The sequence below is a fragment of the Vanacampus margaritifer genome, chromosome 19 (genome assembly GCF_051991255.1).
Source record: "Vanacampus margaritifer isolate UIUO_Vmar chromosome 19, RoL_Vmar_1.0, whole genome shotgun sequence".
Taxonomy (NCBI): domain Eukaryota; kingdom Metazoa; phylum Chordata; class Actinopteri; order Syngnathiformes; family Syngnathidae; genus Vanacampus; species Vanacampus margaritifer.
The window spans coordinates 7771781-7791665 of NC_135450.1; the positions used below are offsets into that span (position 1 = coordinate 7771781).

At 37.9% G+C, this 19885-nt stretch overlaps 1 protein-coding gene across 6 annotated transcripts in view; it reads right to left on the bottom strand.

The window, feature by feature from the left end:
• Positions 1-19885, bottom strand: part of utrn (utrophin) — a 160033-nt gene that overhangs the window by 16280 nt on the left and 123868 nt on the right. For 4 of the 6 annotated variants that reach the window (XM_077551971.1, XM_077551970.1, XM_077551969.1 and 1 more), the window contains 8 exons: positions 18629-18830; positions 17269-17354; positions 16056-16213; positions 12481-12647; positions 9655-9766; positions 5988-6124; positions 3369-3407; positions 2900-2965 (listed from right to left, as the gene is read on the bottom strand). In XM_077551971.1, coding sequence (XP_077408097.1) covers positions 2900-2965; positions 3369-3407; positions 5988-6124; positions 9655-9766; positions 12481-12647; positions 16056-16213; positions 17269-17354; positions 18629-18830 — 967 coding nt within the window. The remainder of the gene's footprint in view (positions 1-2899; positions 2966-3368; positions 3408-5987; positions 6125-9654; positions 9767-12480; positions 12648-16055; positions 16214-17268; positions 17355-18628; positions 18831-19885) is intronic. The other 2 variants (XM_077551972.1, XM_077551973.1) reach the window with 2 other exon arrangements.

Here is a 19885-nt window from a genome sequence, read left to right on the forward strand (position 1 = left end):
AGCTGTTTATGATTCAGAAATTCCAACTTTTGGCATGAATTCCGAAGTTGTTTGATGCAGAACTCTTCCGATTCTGAGGGTTGTTTCCTTACAAATATCTACTAGCGCAATCTAATAGGAGCATGTGGCTCCGGAGGCGAGGCACTAATGAGCCTGTTTTTCCCGATCTAAGCGTGTAATTACTGAAACTCGGTCACAGACACAAACTCTTCATGATGAAATGTAACATTTGGCAGAAAATGAGGAGAACGAGAGTGTTGCGGTTTTATTTCCTTTATTATCGTCATAACACTGGTAAACACCAAAAGTTGCCTATTTTATTCTAGAGACAGCTTGTGTCCCACTTGTGAAGCAAAAACATTTTCATTTGCTATGTGGCAAAAACTGTTATGGTAAATGTCGCCTCTGTAGTTAAGTAAATCGACACCCTCAGATCACTATTTGGAGGCTCAAGGTGTAATTTGTCCCACGTGTGATGGCTCCAAATACCAACGTGGAAGAACATGTGCTAGCTGATGATGAAGCGAAAGCCATCACCCGCTGCGTAGTTGGCCCATGGTTCGATACGGCACACAGCGGTGGCATTACATTATTAGTCCAAAGCCAGCAATGGAGGTCATGTGATCTGAGCATTCCATGTCAGGCAAAGACTTCAGATTCCTCCGAATGCACTTGAAATGGTCTAAAGTGAGTCTTGTCTCACCGAATGGTGAAAATGACACTAGTTATGTTATCATGTGTCATTTCACTCGCTGTACTCAGTATTGTGTAAAAAAAAGTTTATTTGATCACATTTAGTGAATCTCTATGGTGCATTTGTAAGAACATCTCCCCGGCAATGATTTATACTGATGATGATGTTCATATCAGTGTAGCGAGTTTGTCTCCGTCATTCTCCAAATCCATAATTTTCTGAATAATGATTTATTTTACATTTTAGGCAAGTCAATCTATAATTTCCTGACTCTTTAGCTCTAAAAATCTCTTTATACCCACAGGAACGAGTGTTCTGTTTTGTGTAACAGCCTGCACAACAAACTGTCCTGTTACATTTGTTTGTTTGGTACATCAAAAATGGTCAGAAGTCAGTGTGATGCAGTTTCTAATCATAAATAATGTAATAACTCAAAACGATGAGAAGAACGGAAATATTGGCATAAAAAGAAGATTTTGTCAATTTGACCTGTGACACAACAGGAAGGTTCATAAACTGAGGACCTCCTGCAGAGAGTTACTCGTGGCGTTCCACAAGGCTCACTACTAAATCCTGCAAATATTTACTGCATTTATGAGCTTACTAGCGGGTTAGCACATTTTCATGTAAGTTAACAGTGTGCTCTGACTTGTGTACAAATATGGCACCACTTGAGGTGCAACAGGCCACAAAAGTCACGGTTCGGATCGGATCACTGATTTGAGTCACGGATCGGATTAGAAAGAAAAAAAAAAAAAAGGATAAATAGTACTTTGTCTTTATTTTGTAAAGCGCTTTTTCCATTAAATAAAAAAAATAATCTATTCAAAATGTCTGATATAGTCGTGTAGGATTTAGTGTCTTCATTTATTTTGTAAAACGGGTTTTCCCATTAAATAATAATAATATATATATATATATATATATATATATATATATATATATATATACAAAATGTCTAATATAGCCATTTAGGATTTAGGAACACAACTTTTAAGTGCAATATGAGGCAGAAACATTCTTATTTGTACATGGTTCATGTGTAAAATAACAAGATATTAATAATGGCTTAAAGCTGTGTTCCTATAATCAAAACAGCTAAGTTTGAGTTGAAAGTTTTTCTTTTTTAATGGGCAAAACTTTTTTATAATATAAATGAAGACAAAGCTCTATTTATCTTTTTTTTTATATATATATAATGAAAAGACCCCAACGTGCAATTTAAGGCACTTCTCTTCCTTTAAAAATGGAGAGTGAATTAAAAAGTAGCCTAGGTCCAGAATATTGAAAAATTTAAGTAAGCTGTCAAACTTACCAGCCAGCAGCCACACACTCGTTGGTCATGCTAACAGCTAGCCGCTAGCCACTTACGTCGGAGACTTCTGCCATATCATACAATGACGGCATAATTAATTAGCGGTTTCTTAGTGTCCTAAATTAACGATTGAACATGTGCTCGGGATAGCGTTGTGTTGATGTTGGTCGCAACTACAATGTCAATCAACTACGATAAAGTAACGTCTTTTGCTTTGCTGACAATGTATTACTGTATATCAGAGGTGGGCATCGAGGGCCGCAGTCCTGCAGGTTTTGCGTGTTGCCCTTCTCCAACACAGCTGATATATGATCAGCTCATCAGCAAGCTCTGCATAAGCCTGATAACGATCCTGTTGATTGGAATCAGCTTGTGTTGGAAGTGAGAAACCTACAAAACCTGCAGGGCTCCGGCCCTCGAGGACTGAGATTGCCCACCTCTGCTGTATATGGTAAACTTTCTTGTGAAGTTAGGCTCAGCCTGTTACGTTGAGTATGTTTCAGCTTCCTTGACATGTCAGAATGGCATCGACTGTGAACGCGCACTTTGTTTTTGCCCCCCCGTCCCCCCAACCAACCCCCACCAACCAATCCGCGGATCGGACGTGATCCAAACCGTGGGGCCTGATCCGGACCGACCATGGATCAATGATGATCAGTTGCACCACTAGTGACCACCATCGCAATGGAACTCCTGCGTAAACTGGAGACCACCTGTGGATAGATACTGCCGGTGTTCCACAGGGCTCTTTACTAGGTCCACCGATTTTTGCATTCTACTCTACATGGTATACTACAAACTCTACATAGGAACGGAACTCTATTATAAACCAAGGACCCATTGATGAAATAAGAGCTCATATAATAATGCTCAAACATTGGTTGGGATACCTGCTGGCGTACTGCTCTATCCTGGAATGGGTGTCATCATGGGACAAGTGAGGTGACTGGGACAGCCTGGAAACGAATGGTGTAATGGAGATGAATGAGTTTGGGCGAGCGACCAAAACCTCATTAAAAGGATTCACAGGCACACACACATACACGCGCACGCATACACAACCAAGCGGAGCATCCACAACGTCATCCTGCAAAGAGGAATGAGGGAACCGGATGATGTACGAGCAGACCGGAGGGCTTTCGACAGCCGCTGCTTTGGAATGCTTTAAGGAAAGGAAGTGAGCACGTGCGCAGCCGGTGTGGATGAGTCAGGCAGGCAAGCGACATGCAATGCAGGCGTGGCTTTAGTTGAGGTGAGGCGGGGTGGGGGAAAGGCCGGACGACGTGTGGTTTGTTATCAAATGAATAAGTATTCAAAATAAATAAAAGGGCATTCCGGTGCTCGGTCGTGGATACTCACTCGTACTGCTCCGGACACATGCTGATGAGGGTGACGGGACTGTAAGAGGAGAGGGGGGGTTGGGTTGGGTTGAGGGGGTACCAAAAAACAAGTCCGGGTCAAATCCACTCAGTGTGGGTCACAAAAACACAGCAGGTGAGGGAAAGGAGAGAGGAAGGAAGATAACTGGCCGAAAAAGTAACATTGAAGGAAGTCATCCAGCCGATTCTTTAACGAACCTATTTAACTTCAGTTATGTTGATTTTTCTTGTTTGAAATGTTCTTTTCTTTTCTAATGAGTTACTGCTGTTGTAGGATTTTTACTTTGTGTAATTTGTTTGTTTATTGTCTCCATTTAATAATTCATTTAGTAACTTACTAAAACATATTTTTTTAATTAGCATAAAAATAAAATGTATACAAGAGACAATGATCAATAAAGTTCTAAAAATGTGTACAAAGAAAAAAACGAAATGCACAAAATATAACAGACAATAATCCCTGACAATTGTACTTACTCAGTAGTGAATATATACAGTATTCGATATAATCAATTGATTTTATGCTAAATAATATGTTGTATTGAAAGCTTTGAAACGGAATAAGTTTCTTGGGTGTATGCAACTCAATAATCCAATTTTACCCAAAATAACAATAATAGATTAATTAAAATAATATGCATTATTATAATACAGCGTATTAGGGCCATGTATAATTAATTAATTTATTTTTAATGGGGGAGGGGGGGTAATATTCTGAGGAAAAAACTCGCAAAAAATGTTTTTTTTTTCTCTCTGAATTTTACCCCCCCCCCCCCCCCTCCAAAAAATAAAAAATATTTATACGTAGCCCCAACACGCCGTAGTAAGAATACAACAAATATACTACTAAATAAGTAAATAAATAAATAAATACATTCATACATACAGTTAAACCATAACAATAATTGAAAGGGTCATCTCGTACCAGCTATCTCCTTTTTAAAAAAAATATTATTTTTGTAAACAATGCCTCTTTTTGCCTTGCGGGAGGCATGTATTGGCCGGGCAGCCCTGCAGGAGTCATTCTTCAGAATGTGAGCAGAGGATGAGGAGGAGGGAGAGTGAGGGTGAGAGAGACTCAACCTCCATCCATCTGCAAGGCGCAAGTGGATGGTAGAAATTGAAAATTGAACTTGAAGACAAAGGAGATTTTGGATAAAGGCACAGAAAATGAAAACTTAAAAAAAGTAATTTAAAAAAAAAACGGTTAAAATTGCTACTGTGAGACAATTTAGTCTCAAAAAGGCACAATAATTATTATGTATGTTAATTATTAATTACATGAGAAAAATGACCTTAGAGAAATCTTTTATTATTATTATTTAGGGGTGTCAAAATTAGTGTGTTAATTTTGAGTTAATTCAAAGTTCCTTTAATGCCACTATTTTTTTTTTACGCACAATTAATGACCGCCCCTGACTTGGAAAGCCTGTACTGGGGGAATTCCAGTCGCAACGCAGCAGACACGTCCAAATCAAGGTTTAGCAGTAATGAATTTAATAATAATGCATATATTTGTAGAGACTGGGGTCAAAAAGTATTTTACAATTTTAAAACTGTTCAGAATTTTACAAGCTACTTAATGTTAAAGGTTAAATAGCTCTTCATATGAAAAGGAAAATGCACTTAGCTGTCACCAATGTCTTACAAATGCAATATTGCCATCTAGTGGCAGAAAAATGATCTCAACACAAATCAATATGACACTTTTTTTTATCGTAGAGTACATCTTTTTAATTTTAACTCAATTTTATGAATTATTATTAAATGACTGGATCAATGACTAAAAGATGCAACCATATTTCTATTAGTTTTATGTTAACAAGGGTATGAAAACGTAGGAAAAAAATTATTGTACATTTTATTGTACATTTAGAACTATGAAACTTGCGATTAATAGTGAGTTAACTATTGAAGTGCGAATAATTACGATTATAAATTAAATCGCCTGACATCCCAATTATTATTATTATCCAACAATTTTATTTTTAACATTAAAAATAATAATTTAATCAACTATTATATTCAAATGCAAAAAATTACTGTCATTATTTTCTCATTTTTAAAAATAATTTCTCTTACTGCCATGTGAAGCAAGAAAAAAAAAACAGGCATTGGGGTGATAGAGTGATGATAATATGGGGGGTCGGTATCACGCGGTTTTAAAGTTAAAGGGCTCTCTGTGGGATTTCTTATTTTTTCCACACATTGCTGCGCGAGGATGTTAATCAGCCTTGGCGCCGCTTCTACATTAAGGAGATCTACGGTGCAGCTGCAACAAATACTGTGCCAAAGCATAATTAAGCAAAAACACAGGAGAGGAAAGAGGGGGGTAAAGAACACTCCTCATCCGCTTGTGCGCAGGTGTGTGAGATTTGTTATGAAAATGCCAGATGTTCATTTTTTTAAAACAGTTTCATCAACCATAGGTCACAGTGGGAGCTAAAGAGTGGAAAGCTGGTTGGTTTCCAAATTCAAATTTCAGTCGGACTTTTCTCACGTTAAATGAATTGAGCTGTAAATTTCCACTTTGTCGTTTCCACTGTATCGGTTGTGTTTTTTGGTTGGATTGGTAGAAGAACTCTTTAGTGACACTTACGTTTCCATGTTGTCGCCCTCGAGGACCGTTTGGACCGGTAAATATCCCAGTCGAGGGTGCTTGGCGAAGTACTTCTTGGAGCGGAATTTGTTCTTCAGCACTTTGGTAAAATCTCGCATGTCCTCACCTGACGTCGTCTAGTGGAGAGAAAATGACATTGAACGTGTATTCTTAATATTATTGTAAGTATGTCAACTATTCCTGTTATCAGAGGTGACAAATCCAGGTCCAGAAAGTAAAAACCCTGCCACAGTTTGGCTTTAGCGTCTGGTGCTAGCTAGCTAGCTAGCTCCGTAGCAGGTAAACCAGCACTATGGGAGCTAGCTAGGGAGCCAAATGAAGGAACAAATGCAAACCATTGCAAGGTAAGAGGTGGCAAAATCCAGGTCAAGAAAATAAAAACCCTGCCACAGTTTGGCTTTAGCCCCGGGTCCTAGCTAGCTAGCTCCCTAGCAGGTGAGCGAGCACCCTAGGAGCTAGCTAGCTAGCTCCCTAGCAGGTGAGCGAGCACCCTAGGAGCTAGCTAGCTAGCACCAGGGGCTAAACCCTGTGGCAGGAATTTTACTTTCTGGACCTGGATTTGCGGCCACTGCCTGTTAAGTTTCCCTCAAAGTTGACAGAATGGAAGTTTTGAGCTGTCTTGTGTGGGAGAACAACATCCCTAACCCTACCTCAAGTAGCGTGTGTCAAAAATCATCCTAAACCAATAGCGTCCTCGTTTCGACATCCCTGAAAGCATTTCTGACGTTCTACATCTGCTATCTATTGCCTTGACTTATGAGCGCTGTATGTGAGCTCAATTTGCATCCGGTAGTTCGGCAGATAAACAGAAAGCGCTTCAAGCTGTTAATTGCCACTCTCAGTTGAAATTTACTGCCAAACTAAACCAAAGCCAAAAACAAAGATAATTACATGTAGTGTATTTAAAACAACCACATTTTAGCCATGAGTCTGCTAGCTTAAAGGCAACGCTAACGCATACGTGCAAACACCACAGGCACAATTAGCATCAATGTGATATTTGAATACAAACAGTGCAGCAACACCTGCAGACAGAAAATATAATTTTAACAGTCATATTCATTACCCTTAGCAAAAAAAAAAAAGAAATAAACTGCTTAAAAACTGTTTAACTATTTAATTATGTCATTACTGTATGTTGTAATAAAGTCTAATATTACAGACAGCACTTTTTCCTCATTAAAAAAACACATTATATTACATTTTTTGTTGTTGCCAATGCACCACTGTTTTCGAATTTATGCTGCGAGCATCCCATCACTGGCTTTGACTTGTACAGGGGCACAAGCAAATTGTTTTCAAAAGAATTTCTTCTCAGGGGTGGGCGAGTACTGATACCATTGGGCCGATATTAGGTCTCATTTCAATGTATCAGTACTCGTGACTTGTGGGAAGTAGAAATTAGTAAAATAGAATATTAATTTCAAGCCATTTTAAATAAAAATGCTAAATCGGGATATACGTCTTTCTTTAAAATGATGTCATTGCTTTTTTGGGGAAATTTTATGAATTAAAAGTAATAGCGGTATCCGTACTTGGTATCGGTGACTACTCAAGACTGGGATCGGTCACAAAAAAAAAGAAAAGTATATCGATCTTCGCTGTACTTGAGGTCAACGCGGCGCCGGCCCACTCTGTAAAACAAGTCTTCCTCCTCCATTAATCTCATCGCACACTTTTCCCTCCGTGACGGTGACGAGTTGCGACCGCTCAGGGGCCCTCGCGGAGCTCCACGCCTCCGCAGATAAGGTCGCCCCCCCCCCCCCCCTTCCATCAGCGGAAAGCGTCTTTTGTCTCACGCTCCTTCGTCAGGCTTGCCAGACTGATGTCACCAGCCGAATATTCTCCAAACGTCGTCGCACTGATTGCTAGCCTTCATGTGCCGAGAAGCTCATCAGCGCAGCAAGAGTGAAGACGAAGCAAATGTGCTTTAAAGTCACTCGGTGCAGATTGACAGACGCGCGTCAATATTCATCCCATTTGCAAAATTGGAAAAGCAGCAAAAAAAAAGTAGTTTGATATTGGAATGGGTTTGCCTAATTCGGAGCTAAATTACAAAGAGGCCACTGCTTTTTTTCACAGATGTACCTTTGATTACATTCTTCTCGCTGCATAGAAATTGCTTTCCCGAGAAATGTAGTAGTATTACTTCATCATTTCTAAATGGAAACATGAATTTGACTAGATGCTGTCACAAGTGTTAATGGAGCGGTAAGCAAAATATTACTGAAAGCTTCATGACAGCTCTATTATGAATTTTAGTACAACTACGGTAAATAATCACAATATTTTACCAATATATTATATAATATATAATATTTCACCACAATAATGACAACTTCTTCAAATTTCAGCCCTTCATGTTAAAATATTTCCCCCCAAAAATCATGAAAATGGTGTTCAATGAAATGTTGTTATGTGTCTCACCGGAAAGATTATTTTAGTTAATGAAAACTAACGAAAAAACTAAAACAAAAATTCAAAAAACATTTTCATTAACAAAATTTTTAAAAAAAAATGAAAATGCTTTTAAAAAAACGAAAACTAACTTAAACTACATTTTATGTTTACAAAACTAACTCAAACTAACTATAATTATAGCGAAAATGTCCTTCATTTTAGTCTTTGGTAATTCATTTAATACATGAGCCTTTGGGGATGATTTTAAATGTGATTTTAAGTATATTCATTTCAATATTAACTGGAATAAAGACGTTTGAAAGTGTGTCACGCAGAAGTGATGTCATCAAGCAGCAGCCAATAGAAAACCTAGGCGACAATTTTGCGTGCTTGACTTTTGGCTCCAATGGCTCCGCCCGCCTGCTTTTTAATTCAACCGAAATGCAACACGGGGTAAAAAATGTGTTACTTTTTTCATTTTACCATGTGTTTATTAACTCATTCACTGCCATTGACGGCTATAGATGTCAAAAATTCATTTGAACAATTTTTATTAGTTTAGCATTTTTTTCCCCACTTTTGTTAACAATAGTATGAAAACCTAGAAAAAAATATTCTACATTTAGAACAAAAATATAAAATTTGTGATTAATTGTGGGTTAATAGTGAACTCATGCGATTAATTACGGAAAAAAAATTATGCCCCTGATTTTTAATATTTTCTTTAAAAAAAAGAAAAGAAAAACATAACCAAATTTTTTATAATCTTTTCTTTAAAAAATAAAATAAAATAAAGCAAAACAGAAAAGATTATTAAAAATTAGGGGCGTCAGGCAATTAATTTTTTAAATCATAATTAATCGCTTGATTTCACTAATTAACTCATGATTAATCACAAATTTTATATCTGTTCTAAATGTACAATAATTTTTTTCCCCTAGGGTTTCATACTCTTGTTAACAAAAGTGGGAAAAAATGTTAAACTAATAGAAATAGTTCAAATGAATTTTTGACGTCTATAGCCGTCAATGGCAGTGAATGAGTTAAATATCGCACACAAGTAATACACATAAAAAAAGAAGGAAAACTAATACTGAAACAAACTAAAACAAAGCATTTTTTTAAACAAAAACTAATAAAAACTAACAACCACCCTGAAAATTAATTAAAACTAAATTTAAAAAAACAAAAACGAAATAAAAAACAACGAAAATGAAAACTCCAAAACTATAATAACCCTGCTCACCGGCGTGCAATACTCCACCATGGGATAGTTGAGCTTGTGGCCCTTGGCAGTGCGCCCGGAGAAGAAGCAGCTCTGACACACGTCGTAGTTGAAATGCTTCAGGCTGCGATACCTGCGCATAAATAAGGAGAGCGTGAGGACAAACGTCAGGTCATTTGCATAATAGTTGCAGATGCTTTCAGTTTGTCACATGCATGTCGTGTACGTTTTGACAGATGACCTTTTAAGTGTACAGACAAAAATGATAACACGATTGTTTTTAAAAACATCTGTTCAGAGCATGTATCGTGCACGTACTCGCACGCGCACCATGAACGAGCCTGACACAGATGTTGCACTTACGCTTTGGGCCAGAGGTGGCAGTCATGAGTAAAAAAGTGACAAACTGCACACAGATCCTTTAAGTCATACAATTGTTAAATGTAAAAAATAATAACCTTTTGCACACAAAAAAAGGAGAGAAAAGTAAAAGAAAAAAGAGAATTACTTATTACTTTCAAGGAAAACAAGTCAATATCTCCCAAAAGTTTCAAAAGTAAGGTTGAAATTTTATGAAAATAAAATCACATATTTTCAAGTTTAAAGTTTAATAAAAGTCGTATATATATATTTTTTTTTAGAAAGATGTAATCTTAAAGAATTAAGTCATAATTTACAACAATCTCGTTTGAAATTTACCACAATTTTTTTTACCTTTTTCAATTCATATATTTTCAAGTGGTCGTATTTTTCAAAAAGCTATAATTTGAACATAGTCATTTTTTGTTGTTTTAAAGTAGGCATTAAAAAAAAAAAGTCATAAAAATATTGGACGACATTATTTAGTAGTATTTATATTTGACGATTTTTATGACAAAGTCATACTTTTGAAAAGGTCATCATTTTCTGAGAAAAAAAGAGAAATTGAAACTTAATAAGAATAGTCACTTTTTCCCCCAAGAAATAAAACATCTTGCGTGAATTAAGTCATAACTTAAGGGAAAAAAGTCAGCGGTGGGCTTTCTAGAGAAAAATCGTAATCTTATGAAACAGAGTCAGAAATTTTCTGAGAATAGCGTTTTTTTATTATTTATTTTAAAAGTTCCGAATAATTAAACTAGTTGGGGACTTTTAAGAATGTTGCCAAAAGTTTTTTTTTTTTTTTTAAGAAGTTGAAAATCACTTCTCAAAAAAGTTTAGCTTTACACGGGAATTTTGACTAATCTCTCCTAACATCACTTTATTCCCTTAAGTGCTCAAAAGAATTTGACATTTTGATTCATTTTCAATTCGCTCCCATGTTGCGTTAACGTCCTCTTAAAAAGTCAAGGCTCATGCAGCAGCTCCCCTGGTGGTCGAATGCCTGCCGGCCAGCCAACCTCTACACGCCCACACACTATAACAGCCTCCTCTGAGTGCTGACAGAGTGACAGACAATTGCATTTCCGCTCAAAACACTTCTCAATAGGACAACACCTCCATCCTGGTCAGGCGCAGCCAGAAAGCCATTTAGCGGCTTAGGGAGGAAAAAAAAAAGTGAAAAGACAGACATAATAGCTGGAGTCCTTTATCTCTTTCCTCGATGGGAGCTTGGCTGATGGATGAGCCCTCACAAGTCGTATATCACGGCGCTCAACTGCTCGCATGAGTCAAAGACACCATTATGCGCCGCGTATAGTCATGAGGGGGAGGCGTTCAGTCACCTTCAGAGCGGGATGGGCCCACATGCCCCCTCAAAAGTCTTCAGCTCACAGACAATAAAATAGCGAATCCCCGCTGTGGTCCATCGTTTTCAGTTACTCAGCACGCAGATTGGCTGAAGGGTTTGCCATTTAACAGCTCAACAGCTCAGAATTTTTTAACCTAATTCTGGTTACTTAATTCTGTCTGTTAGCGAGAGCCACTACATCGTGATAACTTACATTGATGTTTCTGCATTTGGCAATTTATTATTATATTATATTATTAGTATGGGATTTTTTTTTTAATGGGCTTTAGGTGAACTGATGAATACACACACGCACGCACGCACACGCACGCACGCACATGCACATGCTCACCCACATACAAAATATATATATATATATATATATATATATATATATATATATATGTGTGTATATGTATATATATGTATATATATGTATATATATTTAAAAAAAAAAAGAGAAAGAAAAAAAAAACTTTTTTTTTTTAATTTATTTTTTATTTTTTTAAAAAGGAGAGCAATGATGATGTCAAATCGAATGAACAATACTGAGCTCTCCTGGGAAAGAAAAAGAAGAAAAAAAATAAATAAAAAAATAACAGCTCAACCCTAGGCTCGTGTTCGCCGACACCCACGTCACTCACCTTCCATGTCACATGCTCATATTCCAAGACAAAATGTTTACTCAGCACTTTCCTTCCTCCTCCTGACATCAATCAGTGACAACCGCCAAGACACTTGACTCATCAAACTATTTGTCTTGTTTCGCTTGAAAGACGACTACAAGACTTGGCGCGAAGTTACATTCGTTACTAGAAAATGAAAAAAAAAAAAAGAATCAGGACAAAAGGTGTGTGTGTGTAATGTGTTGTTTGCCAACATCTTTTGTGAAGGTTTGAAGCTGTGGAGGCTTAAATGCTATTTAGTCAGTGGTCTGGCCTCTGCTGACATTTCGATAAATGCCCAGCAGAGCAGAGCTGCCCTTTATGATTAACAGCAAACACCAGCGTGTGTGCTTGTCTGCCTTTCAACTGCGCACGCACACACACACACACACACACACACACACACACACACACACTTACCCGCAAGCGCCATTTAACACAAAGCGCTGGGTCAGTCGGTGCGAAGACGCGTACCTGAAGCCCACAATGGGACACTCCTTGCAGATGTTGCACTTGGCCTGGTGCTTGGCCGTCTCGGCAGCGGCCACTCGGTGCAGGACGGGGAGCCAAACCATGGACTGAGGTTCCAGACGCATCCAGTCCACAAACTGCCTGGGCTCCAGCTCCACCTTGCTGGTCGCCTACGAGACAAAAGAGGACAAGAAAATCGTATTTTGTGACTCAAGCGAACATTTGATAAAAAAATTTTAATCTTTAAATTGCTTGACTAAATACCTATGGCATGCCTTGAAGAGTTTAATTGTTCTGCAATCATGATGTCAACTTATTTCAAATCAAATCATTTTTTTTCCCCATTAAAATAAATTTAAATGACATTTTTATTCCTAATAAATATCACTCTTTAAAAAAAAAATTTTAACAAAAAAGTTGATAAAATTAATTTAATAAAAAAAATTATATAACAAAATTTATAATTAATTTAATTAATTCATTTGAATAAAAGACAAAAAAAGTTATTTAAAAAAAGTATTTGGCTTAGCTCATTCACTGTCATAAATTCATTAAAAAAAAATTATTAAAAATTAGAGGCAAGAGGCGATTACATTTTTTAATTGTAATTGATCGCATGACTTACCTAGTCAACTCGATCAATCACAAATTTTATATCGGTTCTAAATGTACAATAACAAAATCTAGGTTTTCATACTCTTGTTAACAATAGTGGGGGGGGAAATGTTAAACTAATAGAAATATTTCAAATGATTTTTTTACGTTTATAGCCGTCAATGTCAGTGACTGAATTAGCTGAGTGCTAACTTGCTAACTCATAATGGGGTGTGGTAAACTTTGAAGAATTGCGATTGACCACCTGTCCAGTATTTGAAGATGAACATGAGCCAATCTGAGAAGGCCGTCATAATAACGTCCAAAATCAACAACAAAAAATCAAACATAACCTTTCCGACATTGTTAAACAACAAAAGGCCAACAAAAGGTTGCGGTACTTCTCAATTGACTGAACAGTGAATCGTCTATTTACTCTCAATACTGCTTAATAGCTTGGCATACAATAATAGTAAAATTTGCAAACTTTCAGCATAGTTTTGATCACCAACGTATATATTTTGCCATTGCAAAGTGAATTCGGTAGGATTTATAAGACAACTAAGATTGAACACTTTTATAAAAATAAAAAAAAGAGAAAAAAATATAGCATTGTATCATCCGTAGGGTAAAAAATAATAATAATAAAAATAATAATACAATTAGTTTTTGGGGGTTTGCTACATTCAAACTCATCTATTTATAAAATTTTCACTATTTGCACCCCCCCAAAAAAAACAAAAAACAAAAAAACAAACAGGGTTCAATCGTAACTGTTTCAAAGGCCAATGAAAAAATGGCAGTCACTCCCACTTGTTGCCAGGCAGAATTCAATTATAAAGAGATGAATAAATGTTTTTATCCAGACCAGTAACTCACTTGTTGCTAGGCAGAATTCACAGGGCATGATTTGTATTTTGGTTTAAGCATCACCGCTCTACCAAGTTTGGTGTTTTAAACCTTTTTTAATCAAATATTTACTTCAAATGAGTGCTGTGGAAAAAAAAATAACAAAAAAATAGCTAGACTTTTGTAAAGTACTATCAAAATCTTTTGAACGGCCTTGATGTCTTTCCTTGCCAAAGTCAGAATGGTAGAATTACGGTGTTTACAGATGAGCTACCGCAGCGTGAAGGGGGTGACCCCGATAAGACAGATGGACGGTTAAATGGAAGCCAGTGACAAAAGTACAGTCAAGGAGGCCAAAATTTATAGCGGCGCCATTCATTCATCATGAGCTCGTTAAAGCAAATGGACTGGACGTCATTGAAGGGACGGACACAGGTGTCACATAGGATTACGCGCGCGCGTGTGCGTGTGTGTGTAAAACCAAGTTTCAAGCAGCCAACTTGGTTTGATGATTAAATGATTTATGCAACCGCTGCAGCACATCTGGCGCGCCAATTCGGGATGGAGCCAGCGTGCGATTTATTTGTGCGTGTGAATCCACAGGAAAAAGATTGAATTTATAGCCTCACCCCAATTTAAATGCTCACTTCCCGGAAATGAAGCAGCGAGAGAGAGAGGGAGAAATGAAAGCGCCATCCCCGAGGGGATAAAGACATCGTTAAATGCCGGGAACATCCAGCGATAAAGCTACAAAATTGATTCGCTGGCCGCCGTAAAGCAGCGGGGAGGACAGGCGGCAGCTGACCGCGGGACACGGGAGGCGTTGTGGTTGGTCAGCACAGTTTAAATATTCAAGTCCTTCTTTGGCTTTGAGGTGGTTACGCATAGAAATGAGCTGTGATGAAGATGTTAGATTAGACTACTGTATGCCACTTCCGTTTGATTTGAATTGGATGAAGTTAAATGAGTCACGATCTATCATCCCAATACGGAAGAAGATTAGGGCCAGTGGAGAGAGAAAAAAAAAAGGTTGGCAGGATTCTGACTTTATTCTCAGAATTCTGACTTCCCCTGAAAATTCATAGCTCTACGTCACAAAGTCAGAATTCCCACAAATCCTGAGAATAAAGTCAGAATTCTCACTTTACAGTCACAGTTCTGTGAATAAAGTGAGAATTCGGACTTTAATCTCAGAATTCTGAGAATATATTGAGGATTCTCAATTTAGAGTCAGAATTCTGACTTTCTGACCACCCACCCCCCAACCCCCACAAAATTCATAGCTCTATATAACAAAGTCAGAATTCCCACAAAATCTGAGAATAAAGTCAGAATTTTCACTTTATAGTCATAATTCTGTGACTGACTTTAAAGTGAGAATTCTGATTTTAATCTCAGAATTCTGAGAATAAATTTACTTTCTGACTTCCCCCCACAATTCATAGCTCTACGTAACAAAGTCAGAATTCTGACAAATTGTGAGAATGAAGTCAGAATTATCAATTTAAAGTCAGAATTCTGAGATTAAAGTGAGAATTCTGAGACTTTAATCACAAAATTCGGTAATATGTGTGTTTCCATAGTCCAAACACATAATTTTCTGTGGACATTGAAAGATTAGTCAAAATGCTTAAATCGGCTGGCACCCACGGCATCCCTTTTCTGAAAACGTCTGGCAGTCAAAGCGTTAAAGGGTTAGTGAGAATTTTGACTTTAATCTCAGAATTCTGAGAATAAATTGAGAATTCTCAATTTAAAGTCAGAATTCAGACTTTCTGACTCCCCTTTAAAGTCATAATTCTGCGAATAAAGTGAGAATTCTGACTTTAAAGTCAGAATTCAGACTTTCTGACTCCCCCTTTAGAGTCAGAATTCTGAGAATAAAGTGCGGATTCTGAGATTAAAGTCAGAATTTTCACTTTAAAGTCAGAAAGTGAGAATTCTGTCTTTAATCACAGGATTCTCACTTTAAATTGTTTTATTCTGAGAATAAAGTGAGAATCCTGCCCCTAATCCTCTTCCGTACACCAGGCTTCCTCCAGTTGTGTGTGAAACTGTCTATGCAGTATCGTATACGTTACTCAAAATAAGAATCTAGGTCCTTGAAAACTGCCACCAGTATAATGTGTACTTACGTGCTGGAAGCAACTACGCACGCTGGGCTCAATGTTGGAGCCTCCGAATGCGGCCACCTCTCCGAGCTGCTTGGGGATCTGGATGGCTTCGTGAAGCAAGAGCCCGAGCTGCCGCTGGTCACATGTGTCTCCCGCCGACGCCGCCTGACTGAAGAGGTCTGCGGAGGGATGGACGGAGGAATCATTGAACAAGAGGATCTACTTCATCCAGCCATTTCTTTTGTTGCGCTGGTTCTCGTTAGTCTTTTTGATTAACAAATGAAAATGGAAAAGAAAAGCCAGGCCTATAAAGCACTGGGGGAAACTCTGGATTCCCAACCATGGTATATAAACCATGCATGGTTGTGCCTAGGCAGGATCAATGAACCCTAAAAATATAGGCCCATAGGTCATTATATACTAGCCACGCCCACTTGTTGCTAGGTAGAATTCACAAGGTCCAACCATAAATTCCCCAAAGGACAATAAAAAATTGTCACGTGTTATTTTTTTTTACCAGCCATGTTTACTTGCCTGGCAGATTTCACAGAGTTAATTATACCAGCTCCATCCATCTGCTCTGTATTAAATATAAATTTGCGTTTTAAATTTTACGATACAAACTACAGTACATGTACTAAATCTAAATCTTTCTTCTTGAAGAGAATCCCTGTGATGTATTTTAGTGGAGTGGATTTCTACATCACACACACACACACACACACACACACACACACACACACACACACACACACACACACACACACACACACACACACACAAAGAGCAGAAACAAAGGGCATGCCAGCTCTTTGTGCTTTGATTAAACCTGACTTCAACCCCGATTCCTCGTTCCCGTTTGGCGTGTGTGTGACCTCCTTTCCCCACACACCTCTTTATGACATCTAACCTATCAATGCCCACCGCTCGCAGATATCGTTTTTGACATGGCTGTGTGTGCGCGCGCGCGCGCGTGTGTGCGTGTAGTAGCTATTTGTGAGCCAATGAGAATGTGGGAGCAAAGGAGGAAGGACGCGATCAGGCGTGGATGATACCCTTCGCGGTCTAATAGAATGAGCCGAGGGAATGTATAAGCTCGCTGAGGGGACATTTTATGGAAAGGCGTGAGAAAAAGGGGACAAAAAGGACGCAAGGGAGACTAAGCAAGCAGTGACAGAGTGCGTAAGACTTTCTCTGTCCGTGTGTTTTGTGCACGTGCGAGAACACAACTTACATTTATATTTCTCCTCCAGGTGCCCCTTGCAGAGAGACAGCAAGCCGATCTTCATTGACATGACGCGAATCTTCCCACTGCGACCACTTGAAATTGAACACAACAAAAAAATATTTTTTTTACTCTGAGTCTATGTGGTCACACGCTAAATTTACACTTGGAAGAGTAAAATATATATATTAAAAAAAAACATCACTCACATACTTTTTTTTAATAAACTAGTAAAATTCAGTTTGTGTGTGTGTGTGTATGTATTTATTAGTGCTGTCAAAGTTAAAGCGTTAATCGATTAATTAATCACAAAAAATGATCACATTAATCATGGATTAACGCAGACTTATCGCACTATTAATTTTGACCATACATTATCCTTTAGCGTGATAGCGGATGGCTACGTTTAAGGTAGCACAGGTTGTGTTTGAGCAATAAACATAATTTCATGTAATAAAGTAAAGCATTGAATAAATGTTTGCGTATCACGTCAAAATATCGGGGTCATTTTTTTTTCCCATTTTAAATGATGCAAGTCATTAACTGATTAGAAAAAAAAGGAGGATGAGCGTTGTGCAGTGGATCAAAAAATGTGGAAGACTACCTCATAACATTAAATGTCAAAAGAATTAACACATAACCGGTGCTCTTCAAATTTGGTGGGAACATTTTTTTGATAAAAAAAAGCCTCTTTTTTTTTTATTAAGCGATTAATCAAAATTTTAAAATGTGATTAATCTGATTACAAAATGTAATCGTTTGACAGCTCTAGTATATATATATATATATATATATATATATATATATATATAGATAGATAGATAGATAGATATTCATATAGAGAATATATATATATATATTTATTAATTTTTTCATGGGATAGGCAAATTCTCTTGTACACACAAAAAATACTTTGAGTAAAATTTATTCTGAATATTTTCCTCTCTTCCAATCCAAACAAATTTACTCAGATTTTACATTTACATTTTGACCATCACTATCCATTTTTTTTTTACCATGTTGTCTGCGGTTTTTATAACCGTTCTTTTAGGCTACGTTCACACTGTGGGCAATTTGTGCCGATTTTTTTGCCCAAATGCAACTTGTATCCGCCTTTTTTATGTCAGCCCGAACAGCTCAAAATCCAATTTTTTTTCATATCCAACCTGCTGGGTCACTACTCTGGAGACTACGTGAATCGGCAAAGTAACAGTTGTGACTCTATTTTTGACTTAAATTTCACCCCACAGACTGAGGTCGCAATTAATATGTAGTGTGAACGCTTCAACGCTTACTCAAGAAAATCGGATTCCACAACAAAAAAAAAATTGGAATTGAGCATTAGCTCTGATTGCGAATGCAAACATACGTGTCGTAGACATTAAGCAGCCAGTTGAGACACATGTCGACGCAGAGCGGCACGTTGACCAGGTCTTTGTGTTCCTGCTCCAGGCCGTCGTAGATGGTCGTCAGGCAGTTGATGACGTCCGGGACGGACATCAGCTGGTTGTTGTTGGTCAGCTTGTGTTGCGCAAAAGTGTTCTGGGCCACGCTCAGGTCCAGGAGGTCCACTGCGGAGGGAGGACATGAAATGACAGTCGGATGAATCCGTCATCAACTTTCTAGCGCTGGTGTTGAATGTCTTTTGAGAAACAGGACAAGCGGCTCAAAATTGGCACACCATGTTCAGAGAACAGATGGATCATTGTGATTAATTATTGATATGATGGAAATAAGCCAGTCAGTTTCCACAAATCTAATTTGCTGGTGACATCTTCATCTTTTATGCACATTTTTATACAGCATTGTAAAAAGAAAAAAAAGTTGATGAAAAGGCAGAGTTGGAAAGATTTTTTTTTTTTGGGCATCTCATTAAAGTTTATATGCTCATTTTTAGGCTTCACCTCTGCTCATCAACTGTGATGCGGTCTGGCTTTCTGTTTTAGTGACCCGAACTTGAGAATCAATCAAAGAGAAGTTGAGTTAGAAAGAGAACAAAATGAAAATTCCATTACACTGGATTTGGATTTTTAAAGGTAGTATTTGTGGAAAAAAAGTGTCTTCTAATTTCACTGCATCACATTTTGCACAAAAAACTGTAGCTGGGACCACAACAAATGTCTGCCTAGATACATCGCGGACTTGACTGCAACAGGTGCTTAATGAATACGTTTTAGTCTAAAGCATTAGCAGTGAAATGAAAACAAACCAAAAAAAAAAAAACTAATTATATTAAGCCGTCAGTCAACATTCGTTATCGCCGCCATCAACGTGGAGCTCCCTGCCTTATGTTACCTCTCGTTCACCAGGCCGCACTAATTACGGGACACACTTCACATTTCAGGCAACATGCACACACACACACACGTGGGCACGTTAGCCGGCTGCCACGCGAGCTCCTTTGTGCCACTTCGAGGCCCCCCTGGCACAGACTTAACCCAATTAGACATTTTATAGTACGCCTGTCATGCGCGTTTGTGAGAAAATGTGTCACTCACACGCATTACATGAGCCGACATTGGCAGAAAAGAAGAAACACAAAAGAAAACCGGAGGTGCGCATGACATCACTGTTGGAATTGGATCGGCTACATTTGGAAACAATCAGGCTAATGAATGCGCAATCC